The 18359-nt window shown below is 44.3% G+C and overlaps 1 protein-coding gene across 1 annotated transcript in view; it reads left to right on the top strand.

The window, feature by feature from the left end:
• The first annotated feature begins 2130 nt into the window (after window positions 1–2130).
• The window catches only part of LOC115473577 (kynurenine formamidase-like), a 28040-nt gene continuing 11811 nt past the window's right edge, over window positions 2131–18359 (top strand). The window contains exons 1-6 of the mRNA XM_030208651.1: window positions 2131–2240; window positions 3071–3161; window positions 5442–5546; window positions 14222–14270; window positions 15884–15969; window positions 16049–16121. Coding sequence (XP_030064511.1) covers window positions 2211–2240; window positions 3071–3161; window positions 5442–5546; window positions 14222–14270; window positions 15884–15969; window positions 16049–16121 — 434 coding nt within the window. The 5' untranslated portion in view covers window positions 2131–2210. The remainder of the gene's footprint in view (window positions 2241–3070; window positions 3162–5441; window positions 5547–14221; window positions 14271–15883; window positions 15970–16048; window positions 16122–18359) is intronic.

Genomic DNA, 18359 nt, shown 5'->3' with positions numbered 1-18359 from the left:
AAAATGGGTTCCAGGGGTAATCTGGGAAATTACAGACGGTAAAATAGTGAAAACTGTTATAAAGAATACAATTAAGGAACACATAAATAAACATGGTTTAATGGGACAGAGTCAGCATGGTTTCAGCCAAGGGAAGTCTTGTCTCACCAAATTGCTTAATTTCTGTGAAGACGTGAATAAATATGTGGATAAAGGCAGTGCATTTTGTCTAGCAAAAAAGGTGCCGGTACTCAAATGCCAGGCCACCCTTCAGGGGTGGCGTGATCATTAAGGGACTCACCCCACAATAGCCAGGACCCCTGCAACCAGTCATAGAATCTATGACAAGGCAGAATTTGTATGTAGAACCTGAGCTCTTTCATTAAAATACGAGAACCATGGGTCAAGTTTAGCAGACAGTGGAAAAGGTGCCGGTACTCAGTACCCCCAAGTACCTCCTCAAAAAAAGCCCTGGATAAAGGTGAGACAGTAGATGTAGTGTATCAAGATTTTCAAAAAGGTTTTGACAAAGTTCCCCATGAGAGACTTCTGAGAAAATTAAAACATCATGGGATAGGAGGCAATGTTCTGTTGTGCATTAGGAATTGGTTATTGGACAGAAAGCAGGGTTAAATAGCCATTTCTCTCAATGGAGGAGGGTGAATAGTGGAGTGCCGCATGGATCTGTACTGGGATTGGTGCTATTATTTATAAATGATCTGGATATGAGAATGACAAGTGAGTGATTACATTTACAGAAGACACAAAACTATTCAAGGTTGTTAAAACACACGCAGACTGTGGAAAATTGCAAGAAGACCTTAGGAAATTGGAAGACCGGGCAATGTAATGTGGACAACTGTAAAATGATGCACATTGGGAAGAATATCCCAAACCATAGTTGCCTGATGCTAGGGTCCACCTTGGGGGTCAGCATCCAAGAAAAAGATCTAGATGCCATTGTAAACAGTACGCTGAAATGTTCTGTCCAGTGTGCGGCAGCAGCCAAAAAACAGGATACTAGGAATTATTAGGAAAGGGATGGTAAATAAGACTGAGAATACTATACTGCCTCTGTATCGCTCCATGGTGCAACCTCACCTTGAGTATTGTGTTCAGTTCTGGTCATCGTATCTCAAAAAAGATATAGTGGAATTAGAAAAGGTTGAAAGAAGAGCGACCAAAATGATAAAGGAGATGGAAAGGCTAAAGAGGTTAGGGCTCTTCAGCTTGGAAAAGAGATAGATGAGGGGAGATATGATTGAGGTCTACAAAATCCTGAGTGGTGTAGAACAAGTAGAAGTACATCGATTTTTTACTTGTTCCAAAGGTACAAAGACTAGGGGACAATCGAGGAAGTTACATGGAAATACTTTTAAAACAAACAGAAGGAAATGTTTGCTCAGTCCACGAATAGTTAAGCTCTAGAACAGTTTGCCAGAGGATGTAGTAACAACGGTTAGCATACCTGGGTTTAAAAAAGGTTTCAACAAGTTCCTGGAGGAAAAGTCCATAGTCTGTTATTGAATTGGACATGGGGAAGCCACTGCTTGCCCTTGTGTTTCTGTCAGGTACTTGTGACCTGGATTGGGTTGGAAATAGGATGGTGGGCTAGATGGACCATTGGTCGGACCCAGGATGGCTATTCTTATGTTCTTATGTGAAGAAATGGTTCTGTGACTTGTCTGTCTTCATATTTGCCTCGTGTGTTGCCACCTGAAATATTTCTGTCTAGAGACACCACTGTCCTACACTCTGTTGAGCAGGTCTTGTCTCATATGTTTGTGTACAGTGCTGTGTACATCTAGGAGCACCATAGAAATGAATAAGGGTAGTAATGATTGGCCTGGAGGTTATGAATCAGAGCACTAAGACACGAGGGAAAGCTCATAGTGCTCTCAGGTGCAGGGAACAGGAAAAACGTGTTACCCTTGTATAGATTACTGATGAATAACTTTTATTTGATGCTTGTTTTTCCTTTCTGCTGCTCCAGCTCTTTAAAGAGTATGTTCAAATTCTGTTTCTTCTTTGTTCACAGGGGCTTCTCCCGGACATACACAGGATTTGGTGTCTGTGCTTTTCTGTTTCCAGCAGATGGCAGGTCTGGGCAGTGTGGGGCGGAGCAGAGGAACAGACCATCAGTGGGTCTCTTTTCCTTTCTGTTTGAAGAGTGCAATTGGTGTCAAGAGCGAGGGAGAGAGAGCAGAGCCGGCAGGCTGAGTGCTGGGATCATGAAGAGCTGGAGGGAGCTGCAGAAGGAGGTAAGAGCCCAAGGGGCTGCAGCTTTACAGAGCTCTTTCTCCAAATTATACAAAGAAAATAATGTGTTACCTTTTTATTGCACTGACAATACATTTGACAGTTTTTCAGGAACTAAAACCCCCTTCGGGGGAAGGGGGGGGGGGGGAAGTTGGAGAGCACAGAGTTTCAGGTAAACTTATTTTGAAAGGTGGCAGTTCTTGGGTTTTGAATGAATATTCCCATTGCATTCTGAGGCTTGCAGAGTCCTGTTGTAGTACTGCCAGGAGGAGAGTGACATCAGAGAGCAAGTCTTATTCCAGAACTTGGGTCACTGGGAATTCTAAATGTCTCTTTAAATTAATATTTGAAGTGCATCCAAACACTGCAGTGTGAAATTATCTTAGTTTCCCTAAGCTGGAGTTTTCTTATTATTACATGGGATCTGGAAGAGGCTGGAGTACTTGTGAGCTGCATCAGTCTCTCCAGCAGGAGGCAGGAGTCCCTGGGAGCTGTATCAATCTCTCCAGCAGGAGGCAGGAGTCCCTGGGAGCGGTATCAATCTCTCCAGCAGGAGGCAGGAGTTCCCGGGAGCTGCCGCAGTTTCTCCAGCAGGCGGCAGGAGTTCCCGGGAGCTGCCGCAGTTTCTCCAGCAGGAGGCAGGCCTTAGATCATGTTCTGCAGTTGCTTCTGGTTGTAGGGTAGATTTTTGTAGCATTTTTGCAGCCTCTGGTTTTTTTTTTTTTTAATTATTTGGCTAGTTAGTTATTTAAACATTTACCTCATGTTTTTCCATGGAGAGTTTTTTTTCCAGGTTCAGTAGGTATTTTCCCTATGTTTTTCTGACCTGCAGGAGTTGGAGTATCAGTATTCCCCAAGCTGCTGGTCTCCTCGGTTGGACAAGGACCTTGTGATTGAGGCCCATGTCAGGGAGCTGACAGAAGGTAAAGGTTATTACCCTCTTGGACAGAGGGAGTGGTGACAGGATGAGTGGAGGGTGGGTGAGGATTCAGAGAACAAATCAGTATGCAGACAGAGCTGTGGGAGTGCATGTTAGAAATGTCGGACCTCAGGGCTGAAAGGACACAATGAGGCTGATTTTCAAAGCACATAAACTTACATAGGTTATCATGTAACTTTGTAAGACTATGTTCTTCGAAAGTGAGCATCAAAGTCTATTACTTCTGCTCTTCCTCTGTTAACCTTTGCTTATGAGGTGTGGGGCTCCTTCAGCTGTGTCGGCTTCAGGCATTGGACACCCTCAGTCTGTGCTTGTTGGGCTGGGGAAAAGGCAGAGGGGGCTGTGGTACTCTGATGTCAGGTAGGAGGGAGGTGCTTCCTGGCTATGTACAGGTGTCATATCTGGGAGATTAATCCCTCCACTCAAGCAATTGTAAGGGCGATTTGTTTTAAAAGTAGAAAAGCTGGGTATGTTTTTCAAAAGAGGTGGCAGAAAATGTATCAGGCTTAAGGGATTAGTGCTTGTTTTTAAGATATTAACCCAAGACAGGCTCCAGCAGTTGAAGAATACATTGGTTTTAAGAGGTGCTTACATGACTTAGGCCCAGATGCACTAAACTTTAACGACCCTTTTAACAAAGAAATTTTCAACCGTAGCATGCGTTAAAGGCCATTTTCCGACGACGCTAGCTGCTAACAAAAATGGAATGCAAACGAGTCACTTACAATTGCAATGTGGACAATTCGGGATGCAGTAACCATACCGACGATTGCACCGAATCATTTACCGTGAAATATTTAACGTGAAGTCAGAGCTTTCGTTAAGGCCTGAGCTGTCATACAGACACTGCTCCCCGCTTCTCCCTGCAGCATAAAAATCCAAGCTGGCACGTTTGAAAATATAAATAACCCACACAAACACGTGGCTCCCCGCTTCCCCCTGCATAAAAAAGAAAATCAAACCAAAAAGCAAAAAAGGATCGGGAGGGGGCAAGAAACCTACGTCAGACGTGGGCGGGCCCAGGTCAGGAAAGGAGAGAGACGTCCTGAAGACTCACTCACGGCAATCATGATCTTCTTGCCCGTGCAGCGCCTTCACACAGAGGTGAGAGGCGCTGTGCGGGCCCGGTAAGGCGGAGGGGGGGAGCGGCGGCGATGACCTCAGGGGGGCGGGGCACGGGGGCGGAGGATGGCGGGAGGTGGGTCTGTGGGAGAAGGAGAAAGAGAGAGACAGGAAGGGAGGGGGGCCGGGGCTGCTAAACTTTTTTTTCCTATCTGACAACACCGCGCTGCATTTCGATGATAATAGAACTCTTGGCTCTCTGAAGATGACGTCGCTACACTAACTCTGCTCAAGTTGAGAGCTGCAGTTTGTACGAAAGAGGGAGGGATTGGGAGTTTGTGTGCTCAGGTGAGCTGTTTTGCACCATAACGTTGGTGCAGAGAGAACCGTTTGGGACCCTGCCGGGATCTGGAGAAGCGGTGGAAAGGTTCCAGTTGCAGTTGTCCTTGGTGACGGTGGAAGTCCTGTCCTTAGGGTGTATCATTACTGCTCTGAAAACTCTGTTTTGTTGTTGTTGTTGTTGTTGTTTTGACGTTTGTGGCATGCGCAGAGCATCCAGCATAACGCTTGGCTGCTCTGCGCATGCTTTAGGGGCCGATTAACGATGGGGATTACACCAGTTTGATGCATTGTACTTTACAATACCACACCGAACATGCGCGGCTTGTTTTTTTTTGGTGCATTCTTCGTTTTTTAAAATTTGGTAAGAACTTTTAAGTTTTACATTTTTTTACGTTTGGTTGATGCATCTGGGCCTTATACTCTTCTCAGGATAGATTGCTGGATAAACATGGAAAAGGGCTTCTCCCTGTTATATCCCAAACCTCTACGACTCCCAGATAGGAGGATTGGGCCTGGTACTCTTTATATGCCATACACCAGGGGTCCTCAAATCTAGTCCTTGAGGTCTACAACCCAGTCTGGTTTTCAGGATTTCCACAATGAGATCTGTTTGTATGGAATGGAAGCAATGAATGCAAATAGATGTCATACATTGTCATTGTGGAAATGTTGAAAATCAGGCTGGGTTGTGGACCCCTGCCATACACAATATAAAACCTTGATTTGTCGGCAAAGTCGTACATGGCATCTTTCCTCTCGGTAATTCCTGAAAGTTGTTTATATAATTCCCACACTGACAGCTCCTGCTGCTCTCTCTCTCTGTCTCTCAGTACTAACTTTCTTTCCATTTCTACTGAAGGTACGAAAAGGAGCCAGTCTGTGACAGAGACTTTGTTAAATGTTCCTTATGGAGCATTAGAAGGAGAAAAGATGGACATTTATTTACCCTCCCATCCCTCCAGAGGTAAAGTATTTTCATTTCCTTCCACTTTTCTGCTCTCTGACATTCAGCTGAGGAGTGGGATGGTTACACCCACAGCTTTCCCACCCTAAAATCAAGAGAAGCATGCTGGAATTTCAGTACTTTGCCTATGCGGTGATAAGAGAGGGCTGTACTGGGATTTATTACACCCCCCTCACTCTGACCCAGAAGAGAGAGGAATACCATTCCATTCTATTTACAGTCTTACATACCACTAGCTCCTCAACGTAAGATTCTAAGCGGTTTACAAAAAGAGATACCCCAACACTAGGGGGAACTATACAGCAGATACAGTTATCTAAAACAGTGTTTCCCAAGTCCGGTCCTGGAGTACCCCTTGCCAGTCAGGCTTTCAGGATATCCACAATGAATATGCATGAAAGAGATTTGCATATAATGGCGGCAGTATATGCAAATCAAGTTCGTGCATATTGATTGTGGATAACCTGAAAACCTGACTGACAAGGGGTACTCCAGGACCGGACTTGGGAAACACTGATCTAAAAAGTATTAAAAGGGAGAAGGAGCCTGGGGCGGGGAGAGAAAACTGGGATCTATCGTGTTAACGCCCCAGGCTCTCGCTGTTTTCTCCCTCTCTGTCTCCTTTTTCGGTCACAGACACCGGTCTTGCTTACTCTTCCTCAAGTCTTGGCAGCGATCATGTGCTATTCAGATTCCATAGTGAGGAAAGAGTCCATTGTTCCTATTCAAGAGCTAGAGGAAGACAGGCCTAAGGAACCTCCATTAAGTACATACACCAGGCTTTACAACCATTATTCAAGCACAAGTGCATTTCGGATCTTTCAACAGTTCTACTTAAGCTTTGGAAGACTCTTGAAGCAGGCCTATGTCGAGTCTCTGATCAATAAAATCAACTTGAGAAGCTTAAGATCGTAGTCTCGGTCTCTTGAGTTCATGGTCGATTTCCCATTGTCTGTCTCTCCTTGGGTATCTTTCTTGGGAATTCAGCGTTCTTCCACCTTGGTGGACTTTGTTTTTTGAGTCCGAATCTCAGGCAGGTCCCAGTCAAACTACACTCCATTGCCCCAGGTACAAATAAGTACCTGTATATACTATGTAAATCGCTTTGAATGTAGTTGCAAAAACCACAGAAAGGCAGTATATCAAGTCCCATGTCCCTTTCCCTATTTGAGATTCTACATGGACTGTTGCTACTATTTGAGATTCTGTTGCTACTATTTGAGATTCTACATGGAATGGTGCTACTATCTGAGATTCTGTTGCTACTATTTGAGATTCTACAGGGAATGTTGCTACTATTTGAGATTCTGTTGCTACTATTTGAGATTCTACATGGAATGTTGCTACTATTTGAGATCCTGTTTCTACTATTTCAGATTCTACATGGAACGTTGCTACTTTAACAAAATGGGGGAATACCTGAGGAAGGAGCTGATGGGCTGGGAGGACATACATGAAGTGGAAGGACAGTGGTCCAGGCTGAAAGAAGTAATAAACAGGGCCACAGACCTTTATGTAAGGAGAGTAAATAAAAGCAAGAGAAAAAGGAAACCGATATGGTTCTCAAAGCAAGTGGCTGAGAAAATAAAGATTAAAGAGTTAGCGTTCCAGAAATATAGAAAATCTCAAGAGGAGGAACACGGGGAGGAATACCGGATGAAACTGAAAGAAGCCAAGAGAGAGGTACGTCTGGCGAAGGCGCAAGCTGAAGAACAAATGGCTAGAAATGTAAGGAGGGGAGACAAAAACTTCTTCAGGTATATTAGTGAAAAGAGAAAGACTATAAAGGGAATTGTGAGACTAAAAGATACAACAAAACGCTATGTAGAAAATGATGAAGAAAAAGCCAATTTGCTAAATAGATACTTTTGTTCTGTTTTCACTGAAGAAAATCCTGGGGAAGGACCGAGAGGGACTGGCAAAAGTACACCTGAGAATGAGGTGGATAGAGCACCGTTCACGGAAGAGAGTGTGTATCAACAACTTGGAAAGCTGAAGGTGGACAAAGCCATGGGACCGGATGGGATCCACCCCAGAATACTGAGGGAGCTCAGATAGGTTCTGGCGGGTCCTCTTAAAGATTTGTTTAATAAATCCTCGGAGACGGGAGAGGTTCCAAGGGATTGGAAAACGGCGGAGGTAGTCCCTCTTCACAAAAGTGGTGATAGGGAAGAAGCTGGAAACTACAGGCCGGTAAGCCTCACTTCAGTTATTGGAAAAGTAATGGAAGCCATGCTGAAGGAAAGGATAGTGAATTTCCTGGAAGCCAATAAGTTGTAAGATCCGAGACAACATGGTTTCACCAAAGGGAAATCGTGCCAAACGAATCTCATTGAATTCTTTGACTGGGTGACAGGAGAATTAAATCAAGGACGTGCTATGGACGTAATCTACTTAGACAGGCTGAAGATAGGACCCGAAGTGGTAAACTGGATTAGGAACTGGTTGACGGGCAGACGCCAGAGGGTGGTGGTGAATGGAGTTCGCTTGGAGGGAAAGGTGAGTAGTGGAGTGCCTCAGGGATCGGTGCTGGGGCCGATTCTGTTCAATATATTTGTGAGTGACATTGCCAAAGGATTACAAGATAAAGTTTGCCTTTTTGCAGATGACACCAAGATTTGCAACAGAGTGGACACCCCGTAGGGAGTGGAAAACATGAAAAAAGATCTGAAGAAGCTAGAAGAATGGTCTAACGTTTGGCAATTAAAATTCAATGCGAAGAAATGCAAAGTGATGCACTTAGGGAGTAGAAATCCAAGGGAGACGTATGTGTTAGGCGGGGAGAGTCTGATAGGCACGGACGGGGAGAGGGATCTTGGGGTGATAGTATCTGAGGACCTGAAGGTGACGAAACAGTGCGACAAGGCGGTGGCCGTAGCTAGAAGATTGCTAGGCTGTATAGAGAGAGGAGTGACCAGCAGGAGGTTTTAATGCCCCTGTATAAGACGTTGGTGAGGTCCCACCTGGAGTATTGTGTTCAGTTTTGGATGCCGTATCTTGCAAAGGATGTTAAAAAAATGGAAGCGGTGCAAAGAAAATCAACGAGGATGGTATGGGATTTGCGTTCCAAGATGTATGAAGAGAGACTTGCTGACCTGAACATGTATACCCTGGAGGAAAGGAGGAACAGGGGTGATATGATACAGACGTTCAAATATTTGAAAGGTATTAATCCGCAAACGAATCTTTTCCGGAGATGGGAAGGCGGTAGAACGAGAGGACATGAAATGAGATTGAAGGGGGGGCAGACTCAGGAAAGATGTCAGGAAGTATTTTTTCACAGAGAGGGTGGTGGACGCTTGGAATGCCCTCCCGCGGGAGGTGGTGGAGATGAAAACGGTAACGGAGTTCAAACATGCGTGGGATATGCATAAAGGAATCCTGTGCAGAAGGAATGGATCCTCAGAAGCTTAGCTGAAATTGGGTGGCGGAGCAGGTGGGGGGAAGAGGGGTTGGTGGTTGGGAGGCTAGGATAGGGGAGGGCAGACTTATACGGTCTGTACCAGAGCCGGTGATGGGAGGCGGGACTGGTGGTTGGGAGGCGGGAAATACTGCTGGGCAGACTTATACGGTCTGTGCCCTGAAAAGGACAGGTACAAATTCAAGGTAAGGTATACACATATGAGTTTGTCTTGGGCAGACTGGATGGATCATGCAGGTCTTTTTCTGCCGTCATCTACTATGTTACTATTTGAGATTATAAGTACATAAGTACATAAGTAGTGCCATACTGGGAAAGACCAAAGGTCCATCTAGCCCAGCATCCTGTCACCGACAGTGGCCAATCCAGGTCAAGGGCACCTGGCACGCTCCCCAAACGTAAAAACATTCCAGACAAGTTATACCTAAAAATGCGGAATTTTTCCAAGTCCATTTAATAGCGGTCTATGGACTTGTCCTTTAGGAATCTATCTAACCCCTTTTTAAACTTCGTCAAGCTAACCGCCCGTACCACGTTCTCCGGCAACGAATTCCAGAGTCTAATTACACGTTGGGTGAAGAAAAATTTTCTCCGATTCGTTTTAAATTTACCACACTGTAGCTTCAACTCATGCCCTCTAGTCCTAGTATTTTTGGATAGCGTGAACAGTCGCTTCACATCCACCCGATCCATTCCACTCATTATTTTATACACTTCTATCATATCTCCCCTCAGCCGTCTCTTCTCCAAGCTGAAAAGCCCTAGCCTTCTCAGCCTCTCTTCATAGGAAAGTCGTCCCATCCCCACTATCATTTTCGTCGCCCTTCGCTGTACCTTTTCCAATTCTACTATATCTTTTTTGAGATACGGAGACCAGTACTGAACACAATACTCCAGGTGCGGTCGCACCATGGAGCGATACAACGGCATTATAACATCCGCACACCTGGACTCCATACCCTTCCTAATAACACCCAACATTCTATTCGCCTTCCTAGCCGCAGCAGCACACTGAGCAGAAGGTTTCAGCGTATCATCGACGACGACACCCAGATCCCTTTCTTGATCCGTAACTCCTAACGCGGAACCTTGCAAGACGTAGCTATAATTCTATGTGGAACGTTGCTACTATTTGAGATTCTACATGGAATTTTGCTACTATTTGAGATCCTGTTGCTACTATTTGAGATTCTACATGGAATGTTGCTAGTGGAGGAGTAGCCTAGTGGTTAGTGCAGTGGACTTTGATCCTGTGGAACTGGGTTCAATTCCCATTGCAGCTCCTTGTGACTCTGGGCAAGTCACGTAACCCTCCATTGCCCAGGTACAAATAAGGACCTGTATATACTATGTAAACCACTTTAAATGTAGTTGGAACCCCCCCCCCCCCCCCCCAGAAAGGCTGTATATCAATTCCCTTTCCCTAACAGGGTCTAGGTGAGGAGTTTTAACTGACCCCCCCACCCCCATAGGCTTCAGTTACCTTTATTTAGTGTGGTGTTCTTTATTAACCCCAATATTATTTACTAGGTTTAATAGATAATTGTCCCCAAAGTGTGTAAATGTTGAACCTTTCAGAGAGCAATTTACATATCCAGCCCTCCAGTGTATCTATCTTCACACATGGTTACTTTTGACAGGGCTGCTGCCAGGGAATGTCACTTATATAGCTCCCTTTCTCTCTCAAACACTTTACCTCAGCCAGAGAGAATATTTTTATTTTAGTTACATTTGTACCCCGCGCTTTCTCACTCATGGCAGGCTCGGGCTTACATATTGTATACAGGTACTTATTTGTACCTGGGGCAATGGAGGGTTAAGTGAGTTGCCCAGAGTCACAAGGAGCTGCCTGTGCCTGAAGTGGGAATCGAACTCAGTTCCTCAGGACCAAAGTCCACCACCCTAACCACTAGGCCACTCCTCCACTCCAAAATAAGTCTGCTTTCCCAAAATCACTTTTTAAAAATTATTTTCTTAATTGAACAATGTAACATACAGAAACATTTCCCACCAAAGATAATCTGCAACATCATTGTTTATAACTAAGTAGATAACAACCATTTAAGCATCTTTTATGTTCTATATAAGGTAAGTTTCTCCCCCCTCCCCTCCCCATGAATAAACATTCTAATTACTACATCCTGGTTCTGTGGGATTCCACAGGAACCAGGAATACAGCTATAGGCAAAGTTTAATTTGAAACTAAATAGCAGGTGACTCTGATTTTATTTATTTATTTATTGTATTTGTACCCCACATTATCCCACCTTTTTTGCAGGCTCAATGTGGCTTACAGAGTATGGAAATGAGAACGTTATTACATGATCTAAGAAAACAGTTGATCGATCATAAGCTGAGGTGAAAGAGGAATTTAGGTAGAAGGTGTTAGGTAAGGTTGTGAAAGAGGTGTTTTGGAGTACTTGGGTGGTTTAAGGAATGATTTGTTTCATTGAGGGTGACTTTTGTAGATATACTCATGGACTCACATTGAGAACCCAACTACCAGCCCTGTGGGGCCAGATACCAAAGTGGCTCCCATACTGCCCAATACTTTCTCCGCCTTGCAGGCTGATTACGACCCACTCTCACATTCTCCACAACTAGTTGCCGCTTCTGTAAGGAACATTATGGGTTTGAAATTAGCATCTATAAGAAACCCATTGATAGTTTTCATAACCGCAGTCTTAAAGAAAATTTTTATCTTTTTCCCAATTTTTAAGCCCGAGACGTTTCATGTAGTACATTCACTGAATTTGAAAAACAATCTGTACCGATGGCACAAAGATTTTCAGAAAGAGGATACGCAGCAAAGTGTATTAGTAAAAGGGATTTAACAAAGCGATGGCAGCAAACAGAGAAGACCTTCTTATTCCAGGCAAAATCAACCCAAGCCCAGGCCTTTCCAAAGAAATAAGAAAAATTGTGCAAAAACACTGTCATATTTTAGAAGGATAATTCAAGAGGAAAGAACATAAAAACTTATTGCACCATCTGCTCTTCCTGAGTATGAACTGCAGAGTGGCAAAAACGTATTCAGAATACCTGCTTTTCATTAGTTTTAATTTTTTTTTCTGGCACCTTGGAACTCATTTTGCATATCTAATGATTCATTCACATGATGCACTTCTCAGTTTCTTTGACTGGTCTACCATGTTCGGCAATCCCCTGCAGGGATTGTTCCTTCTGCCCCTTTCACGAACCATTTCAGAATTCAAACACCCACATTCAGGTAACATTTATACACTTAGACACAGCTGCAGGGCCACAGAGAGACCAAACTGGGCCTGGGACAAGCAATCATACAAAAAGGGGCCCCCACCCCCCCTTGCTAGTCTTCTTGGTACAGAACCAGCTCTGAGTCTGGAACTGGTAATAATAGCTTGGGCAGCTGCCTCCTCGGCTTTGCTCTGCTCTTTCTGTTATTGCCCATGATGAGATGACTACAAGATCTCGGGAGGAAATACAGAACAACATTGTAATGTTCTATCAATCAATGTTGCTTAAAAAATGTGAAGAAATATATCCACAAGGCACCAGTGGAAAGAGAATGAATGCTTGCCGAACATGGTAGATCAGTCAAAGAAACTGAGAAGTGCATCATGTGAATGAATCATTAGATATGCAAAATGAGTTCCAAGGTGCCTGAAAAAAAATTTTAAATTAATGAAAAGCAAGTATTCTGAATACGCTTACCAAACTACATATGGTGATGTATATGATTATGGGATGAAATCAGAGACGTGACTGATTACATTAAGTATTAACAAACACTCTGATACGGCACAATAATAAATATATATTTAAAACCACATAGAGTGTTCTTTACCCAATACCAAATGCACAGTATCGTAGCTGAGTCATCTTGCAGTACTAAACAGGCAATGATGCTTAGGCCCTCTTATACCATTAAAGTGAAACCAGCATCTAGTTCTCGTAGTGATGTAGGCTAGTGTTCCGAATAAAATAACTTTATTGACCAAAACAACAAGGAAGGAAAAAACATTGCTGTATTCTTTCTGTTGTGTATGCGACAATCAGTAAAACTTTGTGGAAACGTTAAATAAAAAGTAGAATATTATATGGTGCACAACAATTCAGTGAACAAGTGAAAAAACAAACAAACAAACCAGCCTTAAATTAAAACAGTCCAAACTAGGAGTGGCCTAGTGGTTAGGGTGGTGGACTCTGGTCCTGGGGAACTGAGGAACTGAGTTTGATTCCCACTTCAGGTACAGGGAGCTCCTTGTGACTCTGGGCAAGTCACTTAACCCTCCATTGCCCCAGGTACAAATAAGTACCTGAATATATGTAAACCGCTTTGAATGTAGTTGCAAAAACCTCAGAAAGGCAGTATATGAAGTCCCATTTCCCCCTTTCCCTTATGACATCACAATATCAGAAGTGAGCCAAGTATCGGGCAATCAAGCCATTGTGACATCACTGATGAGGTTGGCTCTTATTGGTGGAATGAGTGGAGGAGTAGCCTAGTGGTTAGTGCAATGGACTTTAAGCCATTGTGACATCACTGATGAGGTTGGCTCTTATTGGTGGAATGAGTGGAGGAGTAGCCTAGTGGTTAGTGCAGTGGACTTTGATCCTGGGGAACTGAGTTCAATTCCCACTGCAGCTCCTTGTGACTCTGGGCAAGTCACTTAACCCTCCATTGCCCCAGGTACAAATAAGTACCTGTATATGTAAGCCGCATTGAGCCTGCCATGAGTGGGAAAGCTCGGGGTACAAATGTAACTAAAAAAAAAAAACTGGGTCAAATTACACACTGTCGATCACCTGAAAAATCCTGCTCAACTGCACACAATAAAAAGTAATTTGAATAAATAAAACAGAACTGCTATAGAGACCTTATATATGAAGACCTTGTCGCTCTGAATGTAACATAAAAGCTTCCTGCAGTTTATCAATTGCATTTCTCTATGACTGACTTGGCAAAGAATGGACCTAGTGGGCAGCTTGAAGATAAGCAAAACAATCAGACTCACTACCCAAAGGTGTTCATAAACCCATACCCTCTCTTCTTCATTCAAATCCTTTATCAAAGAGACTCTTTGTACCCAAAATCACCCTAAGCAGAGTTTCTTCTTTCTCCTAGGGGGTCACTGAAATGTGATAATTGAGGGGTATGCTGAGAGTCAAGAATTACATTTTGCTTGCCAATTACTTCTTCTCAGTTAACAACTGAAAGCTTCCTCTGCTGCAGGACTCTTTCCAATTCTTTCTTGCCATTGCTTTATTCCAGAGTTGCCATTCTTTGTCTTTGTCCATGGAGGATACTGGCAATTTTTGAGGTGAGTGCTTATACAGTGATCTTATAGTTTGACATTGATAGTGTTGTGCAGCTCTTTACTTTTATTGTTTTATTGTTTATTGTTTATTGGGCAGACTTATACGGTCTGTGCCAGAGCCGGTGCTGGGAGGCGGGGCTGGTGGTTGGGAGGCGGGGATAATGCTGGGCAGACTTATGCGGTCTGTGCCAGAGCCAGTGGTGGGAGGCGGGGATAGTGCTGGGCAGACTTATACAGTCTGTGCCAGAGCTGGTGGTGGGAGGCGGGGCTGGTGGTTGGGAGGCAGGGATAGTGCTGGGCAGACTTATACGGTCTGTGCCAGAGCTGGTGGTGGGAGGCGGGACTGGTGGTTGAGAGGCAGGGATAGTGCTGGACAGACTTATACGGTCTGTGCCAGAGCCGGTGGTGGGAGGCGGGAACAGTGCTGGGCAGACTTATATGGTCTGGGACAGAGCCGGTGGTGGGAGGCACGGATAGTGCTGGGCAGACTTATACGGTCTGTGCCCTGAAGAGCACAGGTACAAATCAAAGTAGGGTATACACAAAAGTAGCACACATGAGTTGTGTTGTTGGGCAGACTGGATGGACCGTGCAGGTCTTTTTTCTGCCGTCATCATCGACTATGTTTCCCTGAAACTTGTGCCCTGGAGCACAGAACAGTGTGTGCTGTAGTGAGAACTAAATGAACTGTACTGCATTTGAGGACTGTGGTCTGCAGGGTTCACAGTCTGATCCAATCCTTACTGAATCATTCCTTCTCAGGGCTGGCTCTCGATGTTCTGCTGCTCCTCTCCCCCTTCTGAACTTTTATTTTTTTACTGATGCTTTGCACTTTTTAAAAAAATATATATTAGAGCCTTTAACATGCAGATGAATTGTATGCACACTAATCTGTAAGTTAACACACATTAAATTGATTTTGCATGCTCTTAATATTTTTAAGGTGATGAACTGAAGAAGTGCTAACAAATGCACATCTCCTCTTATCAAAACTGTGTGTGCTTGTGTTACTGGTGTCTAGAGCCAGCTTCTTCTCCTCAGTGGTCTTTCTCTACAGGCTTCCACAGTGCTTTTTTGAGAGGGTACTTGGGGGTAATGAGTACCGGCACCTTTCCTATTGTCTGCTAAAATGTGACCCATGGTCCCCAAGTTTTAATGAAAGAAGTCAGGCTCTACACACCAATTCTGCCTTGTTTGGGTGGGCAGACTTATACGGTCTGTGCCAGAGCCGGTGGTGGGAGGCGGGACTGGTGGTTGGGAGGCGGGGATAGTGCTGGGTAGACTTATACGGTCTGTGCCCAGAAAAGGAGAGGTACAAATCAAGGTAAGATATACACAAAAAGTAGCACATATGAGTTTGTCTTGTTGGGCAGACTGGATGGACCGTGCAGATCTTTTTCTGCCGTCATCTACTATGTTACTATGTTTGTCATAGATTCTGTGACTAGTTGTAGGGAGCCTGGCTATTGTGGGATGGGTCCCTCAGTGATCACTGTACCCCTGAAGGACCGGCACCTTTTTCGCTAAAAACAATGCACTGGGCTTCCACCCCTCACTTGCTTCACCCTTTCAGTTTGCCTATAATGTGTTTCTTATGTTGATTTGTCTGTTCCAAGTAAGGAGGAATCTGGGTTCATGGCCCTCCCGCTGGTGAGACATGGAATTGCAGTGGCAGCCCTTAATTATGACATTGCTCCTAAAGGTAAATGTTGAGTACACATGAATTGCTAATTTACCTGTGGCTTATTCTTTCTACTTTAACCTGTTGCCATTTCCTTTAGGTCACATGGATCTGATGGTCTCACAGGTCAGACGCAGTATTGTATTCATTGCACAACAGTATCCCCACATTAGGTGAGAATCCCTGGTGGCTGCAGCAATGAGAGGAATACCACATGATCTAGGGACATAGCACAGATGTGATGATAGCTGCAAATTCGCTCCTAGAGCTTTGAGGCGCTCGCAGATGTACAGTGTGTTTGCTGTGGGGAGAGAGTAAGTGAAAACAAAATCTCAACAGAATAGTTGGGTGCATTTCAAGTAGCTTTGCAGGACAGCTGTTGAGCCCAAAAGAAGAGCAGAGTAGTGGTTCTTTCCACCAGTCTCTTTTTTTCTCTTCTTTAGGCAGATTTCCAATGACATTCTCAGAGCTTGCCCCTCTACTTATTGATCATCATAGAAGCTTTAAAATGAGTAGCAAAGAATGTGCAAGTCACTGAAGTGGTCTGAGTTGAAAGCAGTGCTGTAGTGGGGGCGGTCCGCCCCGGGTGCACGCTGCTGGAGGATGCAGAGAGCAGCCGCGCACCTGTGAGCTCCACTGGTTCCCTGCTCCCTCTGCCCCGGAACAGGTTACTTCCTGTTCCGGGGCAGAGGGAGCAGACAGCCAGTAGAGCCAACAGGCGCGCAGCTGCTCTCTGCACCCTCCAGCAGCCAAGAATGCACCCGGGGGGGGGGGGGGAACTTTGATGCGCCGGGGAGGGGGGTGTCATTGCACCAGGGGGGACGCACGCCGCTGCAGCTGGGGGGGGGTGCACAGCGGCGATCCATCCCGGGTGGCAGCTGACCTAGGATCGCCACTGGTTGAAAGTTCAGTTCTTACTTATTAGATGGAAAATTGTCTTACCTGATAATTTCCTTTTCTTTATTCCCAACAGATCAGTCCAGAACATATATGTTTATGTTTTGTTTGACTTTTGCTAAAATCGCTTTTTTTAAAACATAAAGCAATGTACAATAAAAATGTGTTGATGGAAAGGAACTCCATATAAAATGTAGAAAAACAAACATTCACATAAGAGGCTATAAAAAAAAAACCTCAGTGAGTTATGGCCACTGACCAGAAGGAGTAGACATGATGAAGCTCCAGGAAAGAATGTGAAATACAGAAAGAGAAAACTGAAGGAAGGTAAAGACCATATGGCCAATTCAGTTTACTCATCATGCCATCTATTATCTCTTCTCCCTAGGAACCCTATGTACTTGTCTTAAGCTTGTTTGAATTCAGATAAGTCTTCATCTACACCACGAGGCTGTTGCAGTAATTCATCACCCTTTCCATGAAGAAGCATTTCCTCAGGTTTCTCCTGAGTCTGTCCCCTTCTACCTTCATCCTATGACCCCCCCCCCCCCCCCTCATTTCAGAGCTTCCTTTCAATTGAAAAAGACTCACTTCCTGTGCATTTATGTCTCAAAGGTATTTAAAGATCTATATCATTATTTCCCCTCTCCCAGCTTTCTTCCAAAGTATACATATTGAATTTTAAGTCTGTCCCAATAGACTTTATGATGAAGACCACTGACCATTTTAATAGCTACACTCTCGACTGACTCCATCTTGTTTATATCTTTTTGAAGATGCTGTCTCCAAATTGTACACAGTACTCTACATGAAGTCTCACCCGAGACTTAGACAGAGGCATTATCCCTAGAAGCTGACCGAATTTTGATTTCGGATTCTGCACCGAAACTGTAGCCCCCCCCCCCCCCTACAAGCCAGCCTCCTCTCACCCACTCGGCCAGAAAACACGTTCCAAGTTTATTTAGAACTTACTATACCGCAGATTGGAAAACCATCTGAGCGATGTACAAAACTAAAAAAAAAAAGGGGGGTATAACAATAGTGGATAGAGTAGGGGTAGGAAAAAGGAGGAGGAGAAGAAAGTAAAGAGGGGAGGGGGGCATGATATAATGAACTACAATTTGCTATAGGAAGGAGGACAGGGGACAGCAAATCAGAGAGGAAGGAGGCAGTGGTGTCCAGCAGGTCTCCCCAGGGGAAGAACCATCACGTATCTTAAGTGAAGTCATCAGCAAAGAGGTACGTTTTAAGTTGAGAGTTGAAGTCATGTAAAGAATCAAGCTGGTGTAGGTGGAAAGGAAATGCATTCCAGAGGGTGAGACCAAGAACTGAGAAGATGGAGTGATGCGTGGTTTCCTAGGTTATCTGCCTCAGAGAGGGAACAACCAAAAGGTTTTGCTAGGATAAACAAAGGATCCAGGAGGTGGAATACAATGTTAGGAAGCTAGCTAGGAAAGGTGGGAGGCCAGTAGTTCTGATTTTGAAAACTAGAAGAAGAAATTTTATAAGTGATT

Source organism: Microcaecilia unicolor, chromosome 6 (assembly GCF_901765095.1).
Source record: "Microcaecilia unicolor chromosome 6, aMicUni1.1, whole genome shotgun sequence".
Lineage (NCBI taxonomy): Eukaryota > Metazoa > Chordata > Amphibia > Gymnophiona > Siphonopidae > Microcaecilia > Microcaecilia unicolor.
This window is presented reverse-complemented; position numbering and strand designations above follow the sequence as displayed.